The 23,617-nt window shown below is 41.2% G+C and overlaps 1 protein-coding gene across 5 annotated transcripts in view; it reads left to right on the top strand.

Annotated features, from left to right (window-relative positions):
* Nucleotides 1-23,617, top strand: part of epha8 (eph receptor A8) — a 116,289-nt gene that overhangs the window by 25,300 nt on the left and 67,372 nt on the right. For all 5 annotated transcript variants that reach the window (XM_027279710.1, XM_027279709.1, XM_027279708.1 and 2 more), the window contains exon 2: nucleotides 6,058-6,122. In XM_027279710.1, the coding sequence (XP_027135511.1) occupies nucleotides 6,058-6,122 (65 nt within the window). The remainder of the gene's footprint in view (nucleotides 1-6,057; nucleotides 6,123-23,617) is intronic.

The following is a 23,617-nucleotide window of genomic DNA, read 5'->3' as shown; positions in this document are numbered from 1 at the left end:
GCCATTTCCTCCTGTAGTTCCTCTTTCTCCCTCCCTCGCTGTGTGTGTGTGTGTGTGTGTGTGTGTGTGTGTGTGTGTGTGTGTGTGTGTGTGTGTGTGTGTGTGTGTGTGTGTGTGCGTTTTTTTTTTTTTAAAGACGACATTGTTATTGTCGGCTGTATGGAGGCACCGCAGGCACTGCAGGCAAACTCCACTTCCTCCAAGACAGCCCATCATTCTTCCATGTTGAGTTCAGACACATACACTCCCTCTTTCACCCTGCCATGACCACTGATAGGGACAGGTAGTGTGTGTGTGCGTGTGTGCAAGTCACTGCAATTGAACAGCATTGGTGGGCCTAGCTGATTTGATACATGCTGCGACATGAATGCCAGGCCGCGGGCGTCTACACACTCGCTAACCTACCGGCCAGATTGAGTGGCAGCGAATGGGGCGGGGAGGGAAAAGTAATGGTGGTGGAAAGTTGACCAGCGCCCTGGGAAATATGTAGTGTATCTCTGAGCGGGCAAGAACAAGCTCTCAAGTCGGTGGACAGCTTTTTCATTTGATGCTCTCCAAGATGTGGAGGAGTACAGGGTAGAGAGGGCGAGAGAGAAATTGGTGGAGGTGGTGCGGGGCCGTATGGAGGGCTGGTATTGGTGGTTAGTGTTTCTGTTATGAACAGAAACGCTGTGAAACAGGAACAAACTCAATTTGAAGCCCCCAGTCCTCAAGGAGAAACACTTGGTCCCTCCACCCGCCTCCACTGCCAAACTAAAGCTTTAACCTCTTCGGTGCTTTTTTTGTTGGAGCTGCAGGAGCCTCTGACTTTAGAGCAAGCTCTCACCAAGGAGTCATGAAGGTCACTTCAGGAATTTCTCTGAAAAAAAAAACCAAGCCTAGTTTCAATCCATCCAGCTCGTGACTTTGTTTGTGAAACACACTGTTGTGATAAAGCCTACAAATCAGGTTGGAAAAGTCAGCAACACAAGCCTGCCCGTGGAGGTGGAGGTGGGATGCAGAGAACTGGGCTCTCACTTCTGTTTTTCTACATGTGAGATGAGAAGAAGTGCAAGGGGAGAAAAAAACTCCAACAAAGTGCTAATTACTGCCTGTCCTCTGTTTTATTCACACAGTTCCTGTCACATTAAAGCAAAGCAGCAGACATGCCACTAAACCCTATCGCTTGTATACAAGTCATAATTCAGACAGCTAGAGCAAATTAGATAAATGACTCCCACCACCTTCAAAGACAGAGGGATTTCTCATTTGAGTGGAAATTAAATTAATACCACTGGGAATGTCTCATGGATCTTCGTCTGTTGTGGTAATAACACACCGCCTCGCATGTTTTCAGATGCAGGAAGGGGATATTTGTCCTTTTTGTTTTTTTGTCCTTTAATAATAACAGTATAGCAGAGCAAAATTCCCATGGTGTGTTGAAGAATTATTAAATCCACTTGCACCAGTACGCCACTTTCATTATGTCACTTTTGGTGGGCCGATGAAGAGCACTCAGAGGAGTGTAATTGGCGGCATCCATTTGTGACCTTGGCTAGAGTGCGAGGGGCCATCGCATCATCAATACGAGACGGCGGGATGTCAGCGCCCTGAGGGAGGGAGAGGCAGAGAGAAGGCTGGTGGATGGGGGAGGGATGGATGGAGGGATGAGAGGACGGTGGCACTGCCATCTGTCTGTGTGTTCTGACCCACTGCCCTCCTCAGCGGCCCAGTGCTCAAATTAGGAGGAGTGACACACCACCTAATTGCAACACGTGAGTGTTTGTGTGTGTTTTTGTGTGTGGGAAGCAACAGTCCTTGCACACAGAAATTAGAAGATCATGAGGCTCCACTTGGCAAGATTTTTATGGAAAATTTGTCCTGTCTTATTAGCTTAAATCATGGAGTGGAGCTGCAGCAGACAAGAGTGCTCTATCCACATTACCATGCTTTACACTCATCCCATTTACCTCTATAAATTATGGGTGTAGACACTGGTTGACCCACAGGAAGTGACAAATTGACACTTCAGAGCAAAACACAAAATTCTCTCCAAACCAGCAGCAACCAATCACTGTTTAGTGTTGAACTATCAGATCTTAGCTCAGGTTGGCACATCCTGCATGATGCAGTTTACTGTCACATTACAAGAGTTCTCACTACTGAAGTTCATTATTTTCAGAATGGCTGACATCTGCTATTTGAAGCCACCAAAGAGCTGGACTGCCTGGAAGATTTTTAATAAAGTGATGTGCATCTCCTTTTTTTTTGGATACCATTTGTGTTAAAGCCCTGTCAGCCCACACAGGTGTGTTTTCAATTATTTTGCCTAATTAGATCTTCTTTTTTTAGGCTGGAGATGGGAAAAGCTAAGCTGGGAATTTGCACTTACCTAACTTTAAGTACCTAAAGCTTCATTAATTAGTATTAACATCAAATCAACAACAAATTATCAGCCAGTTCTGCAGTGGTCAGCCCACCACTGTGCTCCTGGCTGAAAAACAATTGGATGGATTGATATTAGTTTTGGTTTGGACATTTATGGTCCCCAGAAGATGAATTTTAAATACTGATGATTCTCTGAGCACCATCATCAAGTCAAATATTAAATTTGTTTATTACTGCAGTCAGCTGTTTGCTACTTAGCAATCTTTCCATCAGAAATGTCTGTAAATCACCTCTGTACTGTAAAGTTATTCCCTGTTGGTCTTGGAGGCTGTGTTCAGTCCTGGTCTGGTCTGTTGCCCGCTAATGGCAGATGCATTTAGTACAGTTAATTAGCAGTTAGCTACTTAGTGGTTAGCAAGTAGTTCAAGCTTTCTGTCCATGAGGAAATCACAGAGCACTGAAGCTGAGTAGCAGGAGGACATTGGGGGGAAAATCATAAAATATGTTCCCATAATAGTGAGACATGTGGTATGAAAACACATTAATTTAGACTTTTAGTGACTTTAAAACTGTTTTTTGTTAGCAGGGTCACACCCTTACATTAGCTGTGCCTAAGTACAGCCTCACAGAGCAGCAACTCTGAGTCTATAGTTGCAGCTCTTTGACCAAAAATGCTCTGATAAATTTATTGTACACTCCACAGAACTGAACAACAGACAGAGAAAGTTAGTAAGTAGCTAACTGAAGTAGCTAGAGGACTACAACTTTTTTATCGGGAGTAGATGGCGCCCAAACATGGCTAAAAGACGAGTGGATATTGGCAACAAAATTGATGCTTATAGACCTTTTTCACAGCAGCCATTTTGACATGAAATAGTACAGTAGACACAGGTCTTTCCAACCTTAATTTGTAGCATTGGTAACACCTGTGTTTACCCTACTATTTCATGTCAAAACTATCTGCTGTGAGAAAGGTCTATTAGAAGATGTTGCTTTATGTCTACTGGATGTTTTAAGTAGGCAACTGCTTTCTAACACCTTAGCCCATGCATAAATTAAAGCAATACTATGATCATAAGGGCTGTATATCTTTTATCCCATTCTGTAGTTCTTCCTGCAACTTTAAAAGATTTATGCAGATATTTGTGGTGCTGTCCTAACAAGTCCAATGAAAGTTAGCTAGAAAGTCAGATGTCAGTCAGGCTCGACGCTCTCAGGTCCAGAGACAAGAGGTCTAATCAGGCAGAAGTGAAAGCATCTATGGACGTGTACCGCGACTGTGCAGACGCTCAAAATATTCATCACTGTGATGTTCTGTGGAGATGCCAGGAGTCACTTGTCAATCAAAGTGTGTAGGTGGTTCTTGGTTTGATGAAGTTTGAGTTTCTGTAGGAGCATAACTATTACAACTAAAAAAAAAAAACCAAAATAAATAAATAAACAAAACATTTCATATACAGAACATCTAATGCCTTGAACTTTCAGCTTGCATCATTTTCTAAGTGACCAGTGTGTGTGTGTGTGTGTGTGTGTGTGTGTGTGTGTGTGAACTCATCAGTATGAGTAAAAAGTATTTGGACATGAACTTGGGCAGCTGAGGGGGAGGAGGCCAGGTCTTGCAGTTCATTTCCTGCTTCAAGGCAAAAACATTGCATGTTGTAGCTTTAACATACAGGAACAGACTGGGGAGAGTGCAAGTGTCAGGCAGAAGGGTGAAGGATGAGAGATGGGAAGCTAAGAAGTGTGAAGTGTTTTGTTAAATTTATTCTCGTGTGAGGAAGATCACTTGGCCGCTTGACAAACAGCCCTGGGACGGGGATCATGGCTGGAAGTGTTGAAGGGGAGACACACACCTGCTAAAGCAGATGATATGGACACTGCCAGTGAGCAGAATCAGCGGTTCACTAAGTTCTTCATCCACTTTTTCCTCTTCTGTCCATCCCGCCTCCTTATGAATATCCTGCCATTCAGACAGAATGCCAGATGAATTTTAGCTGCAGCAAAGATTTCATACAAAGTGAATGGAAAGAAGTGAGTGGGTGTTAACAGACACAACTAGTTCAGGGCAGCGTAAACAGAGGCAAAGAAGTGTCTACATGTTACTGAAATATCCTGGGACTTAATATGAGAGGGAAAAGGGAGAGAGTAGAGGAAAGTAACAGAAAGAAGTGTAGTTTCTAGTGAGTTCAGTGAGACCAGTCACCCAAACACTAGCAAGTACAGTCAGCTGTCTGCTAGCAAAGTGTGGTCAAGTGTATATGTGACAATGACAGTATAAAGAATGGACAGTGTTCCTGAAAAGCCGTTTTGAAGCTCAGAATATGTTGCTTTGGCTGCCATCGGGCTAATCAAATACAAATAAGCAAAGATGTGGATCATTGGCAGACCTAAGGTGGGCTAAAAGGCCAGGGCCTTGTTGATGAGGCCATCAGCAGTCGAGAAAAAGCTGTTCTTGTGGCATGAGGTTTTGGTCCTGATGGACCGAAGCCTGCCAGAGGAAAGTATCTCGAGAAGTTTGTATCCAGGGTGGGAGGAGTCAGCTACAATCAGCTTCAGGGTCTGGGAGGAGCACAGGTCCTGAAGAGTTGGAAGATTGCAGCCTGTCAACTTCTCAGCAGATACTTGTCCTTGGTAGTAGGAGCAGTGTGCCAGATGGTGATGGAGGAGGTGAGGATGTCTTTTGTAGGTTGAATTTCTTTAACTGCTACAGGAAGTACATCCTCTGTTGTGCTTTCTTGTTCAGCTTCCACTTGAGGTCCACAGAGACAATGATTCCCAGGAGGCTTACTACACAGTGTTGATTGTGGAGTCACAAAGGGTGATGGGGGCAGGTGGTGCTTGGGTTCTATAGTATGATGGTGTCAGTGATTTGTCTGTTTTTTTCCAGAATTTTTGGCTGGTTACACTTCTCTTAAGTCTTCTTTGGCTGTTGGCTCACAGGCAGACTAATCACTAATCAGATGATCGGTGGTTCGATCCCCGGCTGCATGTCGAAGTGTCCTTGGGCAAGACACTGAACCCCAAATTGCTCCCGGTGCTCGGTGTGTATATGTATGAATGGTTAGATCCGCAAACTGAGGAGCGGTTGGCACCTTGCATGGTAGCCAATGCCATCAGTGTATGAATGTGTGTGAATGGGGTGAATGAGATATGTAGTGTAGAGCGCTTTGAGTGGTCGGAAGACTAGAAAGGCCATATAAGTACAGTCAATTTAATCTCTACTTTATTTATTTAGCCTATAGATATTGTTCACACACCCACTATTATGAACAATATATTCTTTTCTACCAGACTGTATGAAGTGTATTGAAATGTATGTTTATGCTGAGCTGTAATTAATAATAAAAAAAAGAAAAGAAAAGAAAAAGAGAAGTTGCACATTTAAGAGTAAACGTTTCCTTTCCTGTTATATTTTGAGCTGGACCACTGGGGTTCCAGCTCCGAGAGCTCCGAGGGTGAACCAGGTCAAGGTGACATCACACGCTGTGACTCTCGGCTCAGAGTTGCCGCGACGACCGTCCCGCCTCATCAGTCACACCTGTCAGACAGGTGTATGCATGCGACTCTGTCGGGTGCCGGCTCTCACAGAGGATGGTGATGAAGGACAGGATGGATGGGGAGGATGGGAAAAACAATCATTTAAAGTTCATCACTTACCTGCTCTGTTGTTGTTTTCTTCTCTCTCTGCAGTGAATCTACTGGACACGACGACCATCATGGGAGACTGGGGCTGGCTAACATATCCGTCACATGGGGTAAGGAAGTTATCAGAGAACATTTTCACCGAGCAGCACAGGACAAATACTAAAGATAAACAGCTTTGAAAACTCTTTAACAAAAATTAACTCCTGACGCCAAAATGATGACAACTACAGATGTTGAATCAACGTCTAGTCAGCATCAGCATGTTTGCTAGGTAATCCTCATTGTGCCGTAAACCACCTGCACAGATTTCCACCACAAAGCCACACCTGTTGCAACACTATTCCTATTTTTATCCCACCTGAAGGCATGTGAGGCGGTGATTTTCCTGTTGAGGGGAAACCTGCGCTTATTAAATGGGATCCGCTCGTAGCGCTGACACCACAGGCTAATTACGTGTTCGTCCGTTGCAGCCAGACAACTACACGCAATGCTCACCTAATTCCAACATCACCTGCGACATCACTTTGAGCCCTCTCCACATATTGGCAGAAAGGCACAAATCACAGAAGGGAGGTGGGTGGGCGGAGGGGAAGTGTAGCCCCTAGAGGGAGGAAGAGGAGCGGGAGGAGGGAGAAAGATGAAAGAGAGAGAACGAGGTGACAGCGAGGGCACGGCGTCGCTGCATTAGCATATTGTAATGCCACATGATGATGCCTGGGGTGATGAATTAGGACTCCAGCCGTGATCTTTATAGCAGCGAGATGCCACCGTGTCCCCGACTCCCCCGGCTGTCAGTGAAGTGGTAGAAACATTTAACTCACCTCCGGCCCACACAACAGAAGGCGGTGTGATTGAACATCGGCCAGGAGGAACAGATGGATTGTCTTTCAAGTCCTGAGAAAAGAGCTGGAAGAATTGGATTAGAGTTTTGAGCGAAATGACTCCTTCTGTGTAAAATCAGCGTGAGAAGTGAATCTGCTTCTGACAGGCTCCTGTTATAACATCTAGATTACATAAACTCAGCCCGTGGTGTTTCATTTAATTGGTTCAATATGCCAGAAATATTCACTCCTGACTTAATGAGAGATGTTTTGTTTTTTTTGTCACAATGAGCTCCTGCTCATGGATTAAGAGCTGCAGCTCAGCTTTGTGCCATCATGGTTAGGTTATATAAGGTATGCGTCTGAATGGCAAGGATCTGAGGAAGGTGAAACCAGCTGTTTAAAGTGGCATAAGTCTACAGAAAGTAGCTCCCTGGATTTTTGAGATGTACCAGCAGCTCTTTGAGCGCTTTTTAAGATGAATAATCCTTACAGAACTTGCTGTGAAAGTTATTTCTGTTGCTGTGAAGCAACTCATAAGTGATCAAAACTTATAAGCCTGAGAGTGTGTTGCATCACAACAAAGCTGTGGCATTACTGCATGATTATAGAGATTATTAATTATTAATGCTTATTTCTTCCACTTTAATTTATTTAAAAGATCTAATATGAAATGTAATTCTTTGTTGGCCTGTTTTGTTTTTGTGTCATAAGACATTATTAAAAAACACAATAGAAAACAAACTTTCTTTTGGGAGCCAAACACACTGATTATTGCTCAGTAGTTTACTTTAATGAAACATACTGAGACTTTAAAATTAGCATTTTGCCATGTTACTGCTACTGCACAAACTTAAAGAATCACATTGTGATACAAATTGCCTTTTAAGATTGTTTGCGACGCAGATGTAGACTGTTTAGCCCACGTCTCTGTCACATCGCGGCCACAACACAGTTTTAGTTCATTCTCCACAAGACCTCACCTGGAGCGTTTCAGAAGAACAGTGGCAGACTTAACTTGCTCAGATTTGGTCATTATTGCTGGTGTATGTGGGTCTAAATATATAAATATGCTACATAGTTAAATACTTTCCCTTTTGGCTGTTTTTACAGTCAGAGGTTTGCACAGGGTGTTTTATTTGGAAAATCGGCCAGATTCTCTATGCCGTTTGTGTGTCTGACTTCCGGTCAACTTGATCTGCTCTGTGCTGATTGATATGGGTTGATGGCAAGAAGCGTCCCAGAAGTGAGACCGGTTTCGTCTGGGTTTTAAACATCGACCAGAATGACTGCAATTAGCTCCAGCAGAGTGGCTATGCAAGGCTAGTGATGCTCAGAAACACTTTCCACACAACCTTCCCAAAAGTTGCTCAGTGGTATATGTTGTTTCTTAATATAGAGCGTTAAATTCTTCATTATGAACAAGGTGTCATGTAAGCTGTCTTGTAGAAGCACTGTTAAACAAAGTCAAGGTCACAGAGTGTGAGTTGAAGGTTAGGTCACAGTAAAAAATAGCTCTACAGCTCCAACATAAAAATGACTTCATATTCTCTCTTGGGCACAGTGTAGGATGAATTAATTTAAGTCATACATTATATTAAATTCTAATATGATAACCTTGAAAGTCAAGCATTTTTCAAGTTTCCTCCTGATTTTTTAACTGTGAGAGAAACACTTTATATATTGTGGTCCAGTGAGCACAGAAGCACAGAACACTTTCACATAGGATTTTGTGAAATATGGCATTGAGAGAAAATGCAAATAAAGGGCCAAATAGTGTCTGCAAACTGTCTGAGATCAGCAGCACCTCCAGCATCGGTACATCTGCCATGCTGAGATCAAACATTCAGAAAACAGATTACTGCGCACCTCACTCAACATTATATTACTGCCCATACACAGAATTAAGGATGCTTACATTGTGACCACTGACAGCAGCAGTGTGAAGTTTGACAGTCAGTCATCTGGATACATAGTGTTCGTTAGAAAGAGCTCTGCTTGCACCATGCGAGCAAGTCACTAGCAGCTGCTGTCCTCCATGTTTGAGGTTTGATTTACACAGCAGTAAGTGCCACTGTAGACTGGGTATGTCTTGAGCTTGATAATGATGCATTCAAAATGATTCTTCAGCAAAGCCATCAGACCAGCAGCAGCACTTCTGTGGGCCTGCTTCTGTTTTCAGTTCTTTTCAGCCATGCTGACTGGAAACTGGAGAAGTACGAATGTTTGATGGCTTGCACTTCTTAAGACATTTTCAGTGCTTTTACTGAAGAACACTTTCACTGCGTACTTCTAACTTAGAGCAGTCAGACACCTGAACCCATCTGATGCATATCAAACTCTGTTTGACTAATGTAAATGCAGATTAGTTTCCAACTTTTTTCATTGTCTATTTCACGACAATACTCAGATTCCATTTGTACACTGGAATAGGGTTTTGTTCCTGGAATCATTCCTTGCCGTGAAGACATCTTGTCGACTACATTGTGAATGATAAATACTGAACAACATTCATGGTCCTCATTCTGTGTAGAAGCGCACTTTAAAGTCACTGCTACTACAGCCTCATATTAGCAAGACTGAGTTTGCCAAATTAAGTATCTATCTTTTTATGTACCTGCCTTTGCAGTGTAAAATGTCTTTTTTGTGCTTTCACAGGCAGTCTGTGTTGCTGAGATCCAACACTGACAATAAGCACTCACACGACTGTCAGGTAAAGATATCCACTTCATTTAGCTAAAGGCCTCTGAACACAAAGTCAATAAAAAGTCAGATGCTTTCTTTGAAAAACTTACAATGGAAAACAAAATGGAGTCGTCAAGCAATCTGGTGAGTTTGTGGTCCCCGCACTTCTTGAAAGTTCCTGAGAAGGCGTCAAGAGCAAGGAGAATTTCACCTGCTGATGAAGGAGCTGTCTGCTCCTGCAAGACCTGACGCTGCCTTCGCTCTGTCTGACGCTCCTTCCATCTCATTTCCTCCCTTTCTTTCTCACCGCTGGAACTAGCTCGCTATGGCTGTCAGCACTCTGCTCACATCTTGCCTTTGGCACCACGGCTACCTGATGTGGCAGAGCTGTCCTCCCTCTGTCTGTGTGCTTGATTTCTTGTTATGCGGAAAAAACAGAAAATCGAAACTGTTTGAAACTTAATGATAGACAAAGGTTTTGTGTCAGTGTTTCAAGGTGATTGAAACATTATGGTCATGGTTTGTGGGTACTCGTTCTATACACAAAAATATGGATTAGTGCAGCTTTAACTTCAGTTTAAGGAACCAATAACTTTTTTTTTTTTCTAAAGATTTTTTTTTTGACTTTATTTGACAGAGACAGCTTGAAGAGTGACAGGAATGTGGGGAGAGATAGATGGGGAATGACATGCAGGAAAGAGCCACAGGTCAGGTTAAGTCATACATTATATTAAATTCTAATATGATAACCTTGAATGTCAAACGTTTTCAAGTTTCCTCCTTAACTGTGAGAGAAACACTGTATATATTTACACTGTATATGTAAATGCAAATAAAGGGCCAAATAGTGTCTGCAAACTGTCTGAGATCAGCAGCATCTCCAGCATTGGTACATCTGCTGAGATCAAACAGTCAGACAACAGATTACTGCGCACCTCACTCAACATTATATTACTGACCATTGGAGAGAGAGATGGGGAATGACATGCAGGAAAGAGCCACAGGTCGGATTCGAACACTGGGCTGCCGCAGCAAGGACTGAGCCTTTGTACATGGGGGCGGTTGCTCTACCAACTAAGCTAAAAACCACCCCCAATGACTATTTTAATATTATAATATGGCCTGTGAGTATTGAGTTGAAAATGTCAACCTTTTCTTTCAAGCAACATTGTGTATTTTTTCTGGTTTAGTTTTAGAGTACAATCCTACTGTGGTAAATATGGACAGTTGTACATGTGCATTTATTATGTTGACATTATTTATGATCAAAAACTAGTGATTTAACAACTTTGCTAAGACAGTGAATGCAACACAAGACATAGCAGCCAGCAAATATTACTTACTGGTCCAACAGCATGAAGCCCACCTCGGCGTCAGTCTTTCAGCCTTTTATTTCACGACACTCTTGCCAACGACTAAAAGTCAGTCCCAGATTTACTCTTGTTCATCTGTTTCTTGCTCAGTCTTTTCTCTTGTTGGCTTCCTCCGTCAATGTCCTTTTCAGTCTCTGTCATCATGTCCATAGAAACTGCTGAACCTGGTTACATGGCCCACTTGCCGCAGCGGCAGTTCTGGCACGACCATATTCGCCTGTGCCCTGGACCTTAAAATGTCTTATTCCTGGTGGTCCAAATTGCCTGTGATACAACATTAACACTCTGGGCTCACAGTCCAGGGAGCCTGGCTAACAAAGTAAGCTAACACTAGCTAACAGCAACTACAGTTTGCAGCAGTTTACGTTACTGTCCATCAGGAAACTCTTTAAATCACAGAACTGATGAGGAGTGTGAATGGCAGAGACACCATTCACCTATTTTATGGTAGGAAAGTTACACAATGTTGCTTTAACTTAGACTTATTCACAATCTGATATGCAAGGTGCCTCCGACAGTATATCTGTGTGTGTGTGTGTGTGTGTGAGAGAGAGAGAGAGAGAGAGAGAAACATTGCTGAGACCTCATGGCTTCTTTGACAAATGGATGTTTTGACAGTTTCTAACTCTCTCTTGCGCACGCACACACACACACACACACACACACACACACACACACACACACAAATTCACACATATAGTCCACATATAAGGTCATTTTTTGCCATCCTGACAGTTCACAGTGTTATGAATGTGCCATGCTAACAGCATCAGTTTTTCAGCTGCCCTCCGCTCTGGACAGCAGCACCTCTTTAATGGTCTTAGAGGTCGAGAAAATACAACTGCAGTGGAAGGAGAAGATTTCTGTCACCTGGTGATTATGTCACATAAAGCTGTTTTTCGTTCAGGGCAGAGAGTGACTCGTGTATGTACGGTCACACCGTGTTTGAGCCTCAAAGCGAGTTAAAGGTTCACATTCTGCAATATCATGTAAAATGCACCGTTATATAACAAGTACATTAAACTGGGCTCTGCTGTTCTCCTGCAGGTTCAATAATGTTATTTTTACATTGAAATGTTGTTCAGGAGGGGACACACATGTCACTGTGAGCGAGCGAGTGAGCCAAAGGTGAGAGGGAGAGAGAGGGGGAGCTGGATAGAGAGGTAGCCCACAGGGAATACAAGAGAAATACATGTCAAGTCCACGCTGGAGGAAGATGGATTAAAATTGTCAGCTTGTAGTTTCCTGAATGTGAAGTCATTTTCAGACAGAGCAACAGACATTTCCTCTCGACAGCTCAGACAACTGCTTATTTTTTTTTATTGTGTTATTATTCTTTTATTTCTTTTATTGCTGTTGGCAGATAAATTTCCTTTGCATTTGGCGTACTGTACAAATTCTTTAAAGCTGCATTAATCAATATTTTGTTATTTAAAACTGGTCAAATTCCGATGTGTAACATGAAAGGGGTCACTAATAGTGAGAGAACTGTCATCAGACTACACAGGATTGTAGAGCGTTTCAGCGTCAGTGCTTCTATCATTTCCAGGCAGCTGTTTTTAGCAAAAACACAGCACAATGCAGCAATTAGCAGCTAAAGAAACAGATATAGTTATCAGGAGTTGGTGGAGACCAAAACAAAGCTAAAAGGAGAGTATTTGCTCTGTGTCAGCTGGATGTGTGAATAGTCAGCTGTCTGCTAATATGTTTACCACAACTCTGTCCACATGTGTGTCCTGCTGCTTTTCTTCTTAGCTTCTTTCGTCGATGCTGTCTTCTGTCTCTTGGCCTCTTACATTAAGTCCATAGAGGGTGCTGAGCCTGGTTACATTGCCCGCTTGCTCAACAGGTTCTGGCAAGATACCAGTTTTGCTCTCCGTCAGCATTCCTCCGCGTCCCGGGCCTGAAATCCTCCTCTTCTTCCGGGCGGTCCAAAACGCCTGTGGTACAAACACTAACACTCCCCCGGGGCTCTAAACTCACAGTCCAGGGAGTCCAGCTAACGACTAATTTCTTCAAGCCATGATATGTGAAACGTCTGTGTCCTGCTGCTTTAAACACTCCAACTGTGTATTATTCCACGTCTGACAATAGTCCTAAAGAAATGAACTGTTTACCTCTGTTTGAGTAATGTTTGTTGGAAGAGTACATTGACCAGCTGTTTTAGGAAATTATTTAGTATTTTTAAAAATGAAAAAATATACGTGACCCATTTTAGCTGTAGGTAGGGTAGAGATGTCAGGCTAACAGTGTTGGTTTTAAGTCTTTTTGTAGGATTTGTTGACAGACTGACAATATAAAATGACTTCAGCTTTATTCTTTAGCGATCAAGGCAGTAAATCACAAAAAAAACCCAGTAACGACTAACATGAGAGAAAAAAAGTGAATAAGACATCACCGAGGTGTGAGCTTGTACTCCTAGAAAGTCTGACGGAAGGAAGGAGAAGGATGTAGACAGACAGAGAGAAGCCAAGCAGATTTTTTTTTTAGCAATGTTACAGCCGGATTAAAATGTTTCCAGGAAAATTGCTGAAGATTGTCAGCTTGCACTTACTGTTCAATTGATGGTGTGTATGTGTGTGTGGGTGTGTGTGGGTTAGGTCTTTATTAGCACCCTGACCTCTCCCTCTATGCGAATCTCGTTTAGATGACATCATGACAGATCACGTCTTCGACTCAAGGGGCTTCTTTCCATCCAATTTATTCAGGCAATGGTTAGGACGCCCGTGGGCTGTCCCAGGAGCATCTTTCTCTGTTTTTTTTCTCTCTTACTCTCTCCTCTCACACACACACACACAAACACACACTCTCTCTCTCACTTCCTCTCGGAGCTTGTCAGATAGGGCAGGAAGACTTCATTATCCTCCAGTCCGATCTATGTTGGCCATGACAGGTTCATCCACCGGCCACCTCACAATCGATACAGCTGACAGTACAGTGTGTGTGTGTGTGTGATGATTAACGTGGGCCGTGGAAGCCATGATGTGGATGAGCAAGTGATGAGCTGAAGTGTCAAAAGCCCACAGTCTGTTGCCATTACTAACTATTTCTCCAACTCCCTGTTACTTTCTCTCTCTCTCTCTCTCTCTCTCTCTCTCTCTCTCTCTCTCTCTCTCTTTTACTCTCTCTCTCTATCTCTCTCTATCACACATACACACACAGACTTTTTTGCATATTACTATCCTTACCATCTGACAGCACCTTCCACTGCTGGTTCGTAGAGATGGCTCTTATCTGATGGCTGAACAGACCAATCTCGGACCCGCAGGCGTCTTACAGGTGAACCACAGGGCAGAACAGCTGGATGGCAATACAGTTATATTTTTAGGTTTCCCTCCAAGTATAATTTTTGTTGAAAAATACGTTCACTTCCTATTTTACCAACTGAATTTATAATAGCAGATTTTTGTCAAATGCCCCCTATAGGCTGCATTAGATTGGCTAGACAAGAAATTATGTATCCACTCCATTAAAACATCTCCTTCATCAACATGAGCAGGCTGGACATTATCATTCAGACCTGCACACATAGCATGCCTGCTGCTTTCACAACAATATAAGAGACTGATTTGTCACTTAGTGTTTGTAATCCTTAGTTAAAGAAGAAGAAGTGTTAAAGTGTTAGTTTAAATTATTGATTCTATGTAAGTGAAAATAGTCGTTTCCGGTGAGCAGCAGAATTCCTGCTACTTAGAGGTGGCTAATGGAATCTGCCATTTTAAACCTTAAAGTAACTTTAAGCAGTATTTTAATATTAGCATGTAACATGATCATTTGTATGTCAAAGATGCTGTTTATAGTGATAAAAATACACACTTATGCACTTCTTTTCAGCTCAATGTTTAGCCGTCCAACCTGCAATTTTACTGTTCATGACTCAGAGAAAAAACTCTGATAAACCCAGTATAGAGAACCTGCTCAGCACCAAACGGCAGACAGACAGAATTAGTCACTAGTTGGTGAACATAGTGCAGTATTTAGCAGCTATAGACCCAGATATTCCCATCAGGAGTTGGTAGAGACCAAAAACAAAGCTAAAACATTATATTCCTTAGGTGGACAGAAACATTACTCCAAATGAATGATACAGTAATGTTCCCTTAAACAGCCGGAGGTGTAAATAAGCCACTGTTCACTATATCATTGGTGACAGTATGTCACGGTTGTGTTAACAGCTTGTTTCCGCTGCCCCCAAGTGGCCTAAAAAATACGTTATATTAATAATAATAACTCTATTTATATAGCACCTCTAAAGTTTACGAAGTTCTTTGACAGAGCACAAACAGGATACCAAACAACCAAACAAAGCAGGATACAAAATAAGGCATGGGAATGGCAAAAGACATTTAAAAGATGAGGCAATATAAAACTATTAAACACTTCAAAATAAGCAATTAATAAAAATTCATAAAAATATAATAAGTTTAATAAATTAAATAAGACAGCAATAAAATCATATAAAGTAATACATAATAAAAATAAGTAGAAAACACACACACAAACAACTCCATAAAACCAATACACATTCACACACCAATTAGTATTGCAGGTTTAAATTTAGCTCTGGGATTTCTTTTATTCTTGATCATCTTAGCAAAGAGTCAAATAGACACAGATACATGGCGTTGCATTATTGCAAGGTAAAAAATGTCAGAGAAAATAATGAAACTACATTTTTCTCATATTATAGACATAATATTTCTCTTAAAATACCCTCAGTAACAGCACCTCACTTAATTCTATAAATAAATAAATATAAATCATTAATCTGAGCCTGTATCAGTTTGTTTTTCTGAAAGGAAGGCACCGCTGTGCTTATATTACAGTGTGTCTGCTGTTTGTCTCCCTGTGTGTTTATGTCTATACACCCTGTACACCTGTGCTGTTAGATTTAGGATAGTAAGGGCACAAAAAGTGCAGCCTTCTGGGCCCCTGTCCACATTATTCTGGCACTGGTCATGTCTCACTATCATAGTACATTTTCTAAGTGTTTATTTAATTATACTAATTGTCTCATTGTAAATGAGCTGGTCCAGATGTTTTCTGTGAGTGGGAGGATTCACTCTACTCTGACTTTATCCATCAAGGTTTACGAGAATACTGACCATCAACACTGATTGGTTGTTTTTGTGTTTTTTATTTTCATTTTTATCATTTCACGGGAAAATAAAGTGTCTAATTCAGCTTTTGTAAGGAGGAGAGGATGCAATTTAAAGTTTTGAGGGTGGAAGAGAAAAGTCATATAACAGTTGGTAACAAAGCAATGAAACAACAATGAAACAGTGAGGCACTGCCGTACATACAGAACAGTAGATTGGATTTTATTCAACATTCTAGAAAGTAGATTGAAAAGGGAAAAAAAAATCTTTAATTGACCTGTTTAATAACTGTAAACAGCTCGTTTAACCTAATGATTCGACTAAGAATAGCGTTAAGCTATAATTTGTGAATTGCTAACCTAAAAACCTCAAAAGCTCACATTTACTATTTTTAATTTCTGACCTGAGAGAAGACAGATCTAAATTAGTTCTGAAAAACTTTTTGAATATGAAGCTCAACAAATTTTTGTGACATTTTTCTCCGGGTGCATTTCTGCTGCTATCAGCAGCGCCGTCCTCCAGGTCTGATTACACACTTCCTTAACACACCTTCAGCTAGTTCTTCAACTTCCTGTGCTGCCCTCCCGATGACCGTCCGCTGCGGTGTAATTGGCCGTACAAGCTCCCATGAGACGACGGCATGGCCGACACAGCACAGCTGCTGCTGGCTGATGGTGGTGCTAATACACCTCTGCAGCTGCTCTTTGGAACTATCTCACTTAATACATACACCAGGTGAAGGCAAAGATGTGCTGCAGGTGCTGGATCAGTGGAGGGGCCTGATGTGGCGTCTGTAAGAACTGCAGAGGAGTGTGTGTGCATGCAGGCAGGTTGGTAGTTGGTATGCTCAGTATGCAGATGAGCCATCTTGATTTGAAAGATCTTGTGCCAGAGATTCCCTAAAGGAAGCTGAAGCCAGCATGATCCAGGTTTGTATTTCCTGATCAGAGCTGCGGTCCACAGAGAGGAAACTGCCCAGGTGTCTGAATAAGAGATTTGAGGCAGACAGACCACCTCAGCCTCCACAGGGTTTGACAGACAGCTCAATTCTGCTGTCGGCTTTAACAGGCGCAGCAGGGATTATCTGTTTGGAATGAAATGATCTGAAATGGGCTTCAAGTGTGGAGCCATCTCCCCCCATTGCAGCTTCTTGGAAGCTTGTAGAGTCCTGTAGTCTGGTGCACCTGCTCCAGTATGATTAGGTCCCCATGTAGCTTTGTTTGAACATAAATTGGAAGTCATGCCATATTAAGAAAAAAAAATGCACCATAAAAATTAGCTATAACATCAAGGGTTGTGGCAGGTTGGAGTCTATCCCAGAGAAGGGTGAGAGCCAGGATACATCATGAATGAGTCGCCAGTCCCGGGTCCAACACATTTAGGCCCTGTTTACACCTGGCATTAACATACGTCTCCATATGGGTCTCGAGTGACTACTTGCATGAATCATCGAGCTTCGAGTATCGAGCTTGTACTGACTCTGTAGTCCAAATTGAGTGTCTCGTGTGTGCTCCATCCACAGGAATCCATTTTTCTAATCTCTGTAAGCAAATATCTGCATATGAATGCAGAATATATGCGCAAGGGACCAAGATTTTGCCATCAGAAGCATTCCGGTTTGTAGTCCAAGTGGTATTGACCAATTCGAGTGGGCTTTGGTTGCAGCAGTCCGTGTGGAGCCCAAAAGAGGTGGACACATTGGCTAGAATGCAATCTTGCCTATACTACGTACTTAAAGACGTCAGTTTATTAGGTGGTCCTTTAGTGTGACCTAGGGCACATCCGTGTACCGACTACTCATAGAATGTGACCAGCGTGCCTCTGAATGTGGCCTGAGTGAACAGATCTCAATGCATCTTAGGTGCATTCATGCTTATACTGTACAAAGTTACAGCTACAGCAGCTGTTATTTTAAAACAGGTCAGCTCGATTTTATGCCTCATTTATTTGACATTGTAATGTCGGTGCCACTTTCAGTGATTGTATACCTGCTCATATTTCTTGGTAAGTCGACTTTGTCGTTGTAGTGATCCAGCCACATTATTATTTGGGTGATATTATTATCACAACTTATAGAGCTCAAAGAAATGATGTTATATTATAATTGGAGCCACAATGCAACTTAACAAAATAGCAAGTTTAGAGTGAAATTAACTAGTTGCAAGGTAACAGTTATTACTGACTTAATACCCCAACTTCCTGCAAACGTTTAATTGCTCGAACGTTCAGCTCGTGCAACAGGCTGTTGATGATACCAAACTCTCAGTGCTAAGGCTGTTCAGTGAATAGCTCAAGACACACGTACAGTATCTCTGACCCTTGACCGTCATCTCCAGGTGAAGTAGGTGGATGAAAAAATACATATTCTATGAAACCAAAATGGAACAAGACATTCCCTAAACACTCCAGCTGCCAGAGGCCAAAGAGGTGACTAGAGATCATGATCAGACACATGGACACAACAGATCTAAATCTTCTTTTAAATATAAATTTGATTTAAATGCCAGCAAAAATATATTTTTTATTCTTCTTTGTTAGGATGTTTTCATCTTTTGGCACACAATTGCACCCACACATTCACACACACACACACACACTGACACTGTCCTGTAAAAATTGCATCTCAGAATAGATAGCAATTACACCATCTCCCCCACTGATCCCAGACCAGTGCAATTAACACTCCTATTCCAGAAAGGTTATCGCTGTCAAAGAGCCCACACAGACACACACTCACACGCACACACACTCTCACACACACATAGAAGCAAAGTTATTAAGTCTGTTCTGGTTGTGTGGCTGATAGTATGAGAGGCAGAAAGGTGTTGGGCAGAGCCTGATATTTCCACTGAGTTAATATGCAGACCTGTTACTTCACATAGAGCTCAGCATTAAGCCTGGAAATGCCACCAGCGAGTACACACATACACACACACAGAGTTACACTCTATCTTCATCATCCTCTTTCTGTCCCTCCCTCTCTATCATTCTTTCTCTGTCTATGAGTTCTAAAGACGCCTCCATCAAACACAGTAATCTGAAATGAGATCTTTCAAAGAAGACACAAGTCTTCAGCTTTGTCTTTCTTTTGACGCCTTTTTCCCTAAAAACGTGCACGTCGTCTGCTACCTCTGCATGTTTAACGCAAAGCAAGATTTAGTGAAAGTTAATGGAATACAAGCAGCTGGATTAACCCATAATCTGATCATTACGTACTGAAGTCTGCAGATACTTCATTACTTTTGAGACTGATTGCTGATTAGACTACAGAGATGAGGAGGAAGTGACACTTTGATCTTCTGTTAAAATGAATGAATATGAACAATGTTCTCTGAGGGTTTTTATAAGCACAGGTAAAGTAATTAAATATTAATAATTAACGCTCATATAAGATGAGTACTCCTTTAGTAGCCTGACAAAACAGTGCTAACTCAAGGTCCACTTATTTAATTTTACTGGAGCTTTCAACTGCATCTATCAGTGGATAGTTCATTCTTGACTCTAGGATAGGAAAATAGGAGTCAAGGTCTATTTGCCAACTGTTTCCAGGCTTTCAGCCATATGAAATGGCTTTTATCGGCCACTGAGCTCAAATGACAAATAGAGAATAAGGTAATGCTACCTGCACTCTTTTTTTGCCAATGTAAGGAGGGAACATTGTGATGTTTTAATGGTTTTGTTGAGGAAACACTCATCATCACTCGTCGGATGAAAATAAATAATAATTACAGCACATTTTAAAACAAGGTTTACAAAGTGCGTTACAGAGGATGCAACAGAAGGCCAAACAAGTTTAGACAAATCAACAGAATACAGACAGAGCACAAAAACCTTTTCTTTCATTTGTAAAAGCTGAGAAATAAAAGAATAGTAGAACAGTAATAAGAGGTATAAGGTGGGATTAAAATGAGAAAAACTGACATTACAAAAGCTGGTCAGGGGGTTAAGATTAAAATGATAGAAGATGATCAAGGAAATTATAAAAGATACATGGAATGAGTATGTTCTCCTCTGTTAGAATCTTATTGGCCAATGAAAATATGTTTTGTTGCATCATGTATTTAGAATAGATCGAAGGAGGATAGCATACATGCATGCATGTCAGTGTCAGAGGGCCATTAACCCGAATTATGCTAAATTCAATCTAAAATAGTAAAATAGCTTTTATTAGGCCAATGTGCTCTGTGGAAACATGTAAGACAGCCTTCATATTGGTAATACAGTAACAGTAGAAAATATTAAAATATTTAATGATTCACTGATGACTGTGTGAACATTTCATGTGAACATAATTTCCACCTGGGATTATTAAAGTATTTCTGATTCTGATTCTGATCATTTTGGTGCTAAATGTGTCTCATTACAGAGTTTCAGGTTTATTTTGATAGTTTTTGTGTTTTTCATCCTCCTGAAAAAAATATTTTAGTTTTTTTTTTTGTTTAAAAAAAAATGTATTTTTTAAAAAAAATATGACATATGTAATTTTATCGGACAGAGATGTTATGATTACTGTTAGTGAAAGATTGTCACCTTGGTTAAATATTGAAAAGGTCAAAATGTTGACTTGAGGAGCAAGGCAAGACATGTAGCAGTTCTTTAGTAGGCTGGACCTACCCTCATGTGAATTCAGGATGCAAAGCCAGATGTGTGATGTTAAAGTCCTACACTCTGAACAACACCAACCACCTGCGTCTACTTTCTGTGTGATCCCAGCACTTTGTGGACTGGAGAAAATGATGCCTGTGAATGTAATCCAGGCAGCCATTATGTTTCCTCCGAAATGTATTAGGAGAAACCATTTAGTAGTTTCAAGGATCATTTGGTAACCCTAAAACATCATTTCTAAAAGACAAGGTCGACTGTTCTAAGTTGTTACGTATTTTTGTTTACTTGTTTAATAAAAAGTTATTTCACAAAAACTGTTTTCACTTTACTGTAGAGAATATATACCATCCTATATTTTTTACTGTATTGCAGCTTAACAGACTTATTGTTCCTATTGTCTTTTTCAGAGAAAAACCAATTAGCCATTCCCGAACACCCGTGCACCACCCACCCCTATATATTAAACATTCATATAAAAACAGAATAAAGGCTCAAAAATTCAAAGGTTCTCTGCACAGAATTTAACAGCAGCTGCCACATTAGTGTAAAATCTTCACCCCGGCCCTGTCAATCACACACACACACACACACACACACACACACACACACACACACACACACACACACACACACACAGTGTTTTAAAGCTGAAGTGTGCACAGACAATTTAAAAGGTAACAGGCCACATTTGTTATTCTGCTGTTTTCAGCATGATGTGTTGACTGTAAATAGAGGCTTCTGTAGGATGAGACAAATAGAGGACATTAAGGACGCAGAAGGTCATTAATAACACATAAGCACGCGAACTTGTGGGTCATATTTTTTTAAATTTCCTATTAAAAGTTAAATGCGACAACAGTTTGTTTGTTGTGTGCCTTGTTGGAAATGTAACGTGTCTACAATGTGAAACACACCAGACTCTCTGCAAGAATCTGTGTGTTTACCGTCTACCCACAGCTGCTTCAGCTTCCTCGGAAACAACAACGATGAATAGCGTCTTAAACAGGCAACTCCCTTTCTATTGTCCCTCACACCAGCAGCACATAATCATCTCTCTTTTCAACCAGTTTTCTCTCGATATTTGTTAATCAATCTTTTATTCTCTCTTTCATCTTTTTTGGCATCCATCTCTTTCATATCACATGTTATGAATAGACTGAAATTGATTTCATGCTACAGGGCCTCGCTCTCGTATGAGAGCAGACCCCAAGATTTCAATGCGAGGCGAGAAAAAAAACAAACAAAAAAAAACACTTTCATTCCCCTTAACAACGGCTTCTCTGATCTCGAGGCAACTCCGATGGCAACTTCTTTGTCTGAGTGGAAACACTAAATGGGCTGAATAAAACAAAAGAGATGGAGATTAAAGAGAGAAAGGGAGCGTGGAGAATCAGAGGAATCAAGGAACGCGGATCAGACGTGTGTTAATTGCCACAAAGAGTCAGAAGAGGCTGAGCCGTTTGTCTGCTTGACCCCCAGAAGGAAACACAATTAGCAGTAAATGTGAAGAAGCGATCAACAGGCTGGATTTACTGCTTTTGTATTTGTTTGTGTTTGATGTAATGAAGTGATGATATCAGTTCACTCGGGGCATTCTGGGAGATCAGCCGACCGAGGTACAGATGAGTCACAACACCACAGGCTCAAATTGAGTACCTGAAACACTGATCTTATCGCCGCACTGTCCTGTCTGCCTCCTGTTTACTGCTGTACCACTTCAGACTGCTTTTCACAACACAGACTTACAAGTGTGTGTGTGGAGACATTTGAAGGGCCCCCCACACACAATGTGTACGCCTACACAGTATCACTTATTGGCCCAATCCCAATCTCCACCCTCAGGCCTTTATGGACTTTTAGTTCATGTCACATAGTGAATGCTTGACTGTGAGAAGCTGTAAGAGCCTCAGACAGTAAAAATAGAATTGGGACAACATTTATCAGACATCTCTTTCAAAATGTTTAAAAAAAGCCATTTATTAATTTAAGCGCACTCTTTTATTGCTAACACGTCTTATCTTATCTGTATTATTAGTATTTATCTTGATTGTTTTGGGTTTTACTTCATTTTATTTCTGTATTATTTAATTACCTAAACTGCCTCATTCCTGAAGTGTTTTTTAATCCTGGATCAACCACATAAAACCTTTAATTTTGTTTGATTATATCACGTTACCTTGACAAAGCCAAAACATGTTATAGGGACTTTTTATTTTGCACCTTGTACTTTCTTCATGGCCAAAGCCCAATTTTAATTAATAAATAGTTTTTTTTACACTTGGGGGTTCTCTTGGTAGCTTGTGTTTACCTTCACAGTGCTATGAACTGTGGGTAATTTCCTCTGGCAAAATCTGCAGACTTAGGGAAAGTGTGCATAAAGAGCTCCATGTCATGCATTTGATGAGTTGACAGTGAGACAGCCCTAAGCCCCCTCAAAGTCCAGTGTGGAGACTGGGACTGGGCCACTGTGCCTGATTACATCTCTTCTCAGGACTGTGTAGGCGTGCACAGACAGCGCTTGATTGACATCTTCCACACTATTGTTAGGTTTGTTGAACAACTCACACCTTTATTATTCCTTATTAGTGTGTTTATATGAAGTTTGGTGACATCACATTTCAACCTGAGAAATGCTTTAATCAGCTGTGGAAGTACTTGTGCAGGAGTGCTGATGGAAAATAATAGTTTTACCCATGTAAGAGAATTTCCAGTAAGTCGACCTTGTCATGGTTTGAGTTATGTGGGAGCTGAGCTAAAATCATACATCTGTGGGGGTCACTAATACACCACCAACTACCATTATTTGAACCACAACATCTCGCATTTTTCAATGTAATGAGTCTGTGAGTCTCTCACAGGAAGTGCATCTTTCTTCAGATCAAAATCAGATGTTGAGGTGAAGAGTTGTGCAGCAATATGAGTGTGTTTATTTGTGATGAACATAACCGCTATGAAACATTCAGAAAATATGTTTTTATTTCTCTGATTCACTGTCTTTCTTGCTATCAGCCCTCCTTCTCTC

The sequence above is a fragment of the Larimichthys crocea genome, chromosome VI, assembly GCF_000972845.2.
Source record: "Larimichthys crocea isolate SSNF chromosome VI, L_crocea_2.0, whole genome shotgun sequence".
Lineage (NCBI taxonomy): Eukaryota > Metazoa > Chordata > Actinopteri > Sciaenidae > Larimichthys > Larimichthys crocea.
This window is presented reverse-complemented; position numbering and strand designations above follow the sequence as displayed.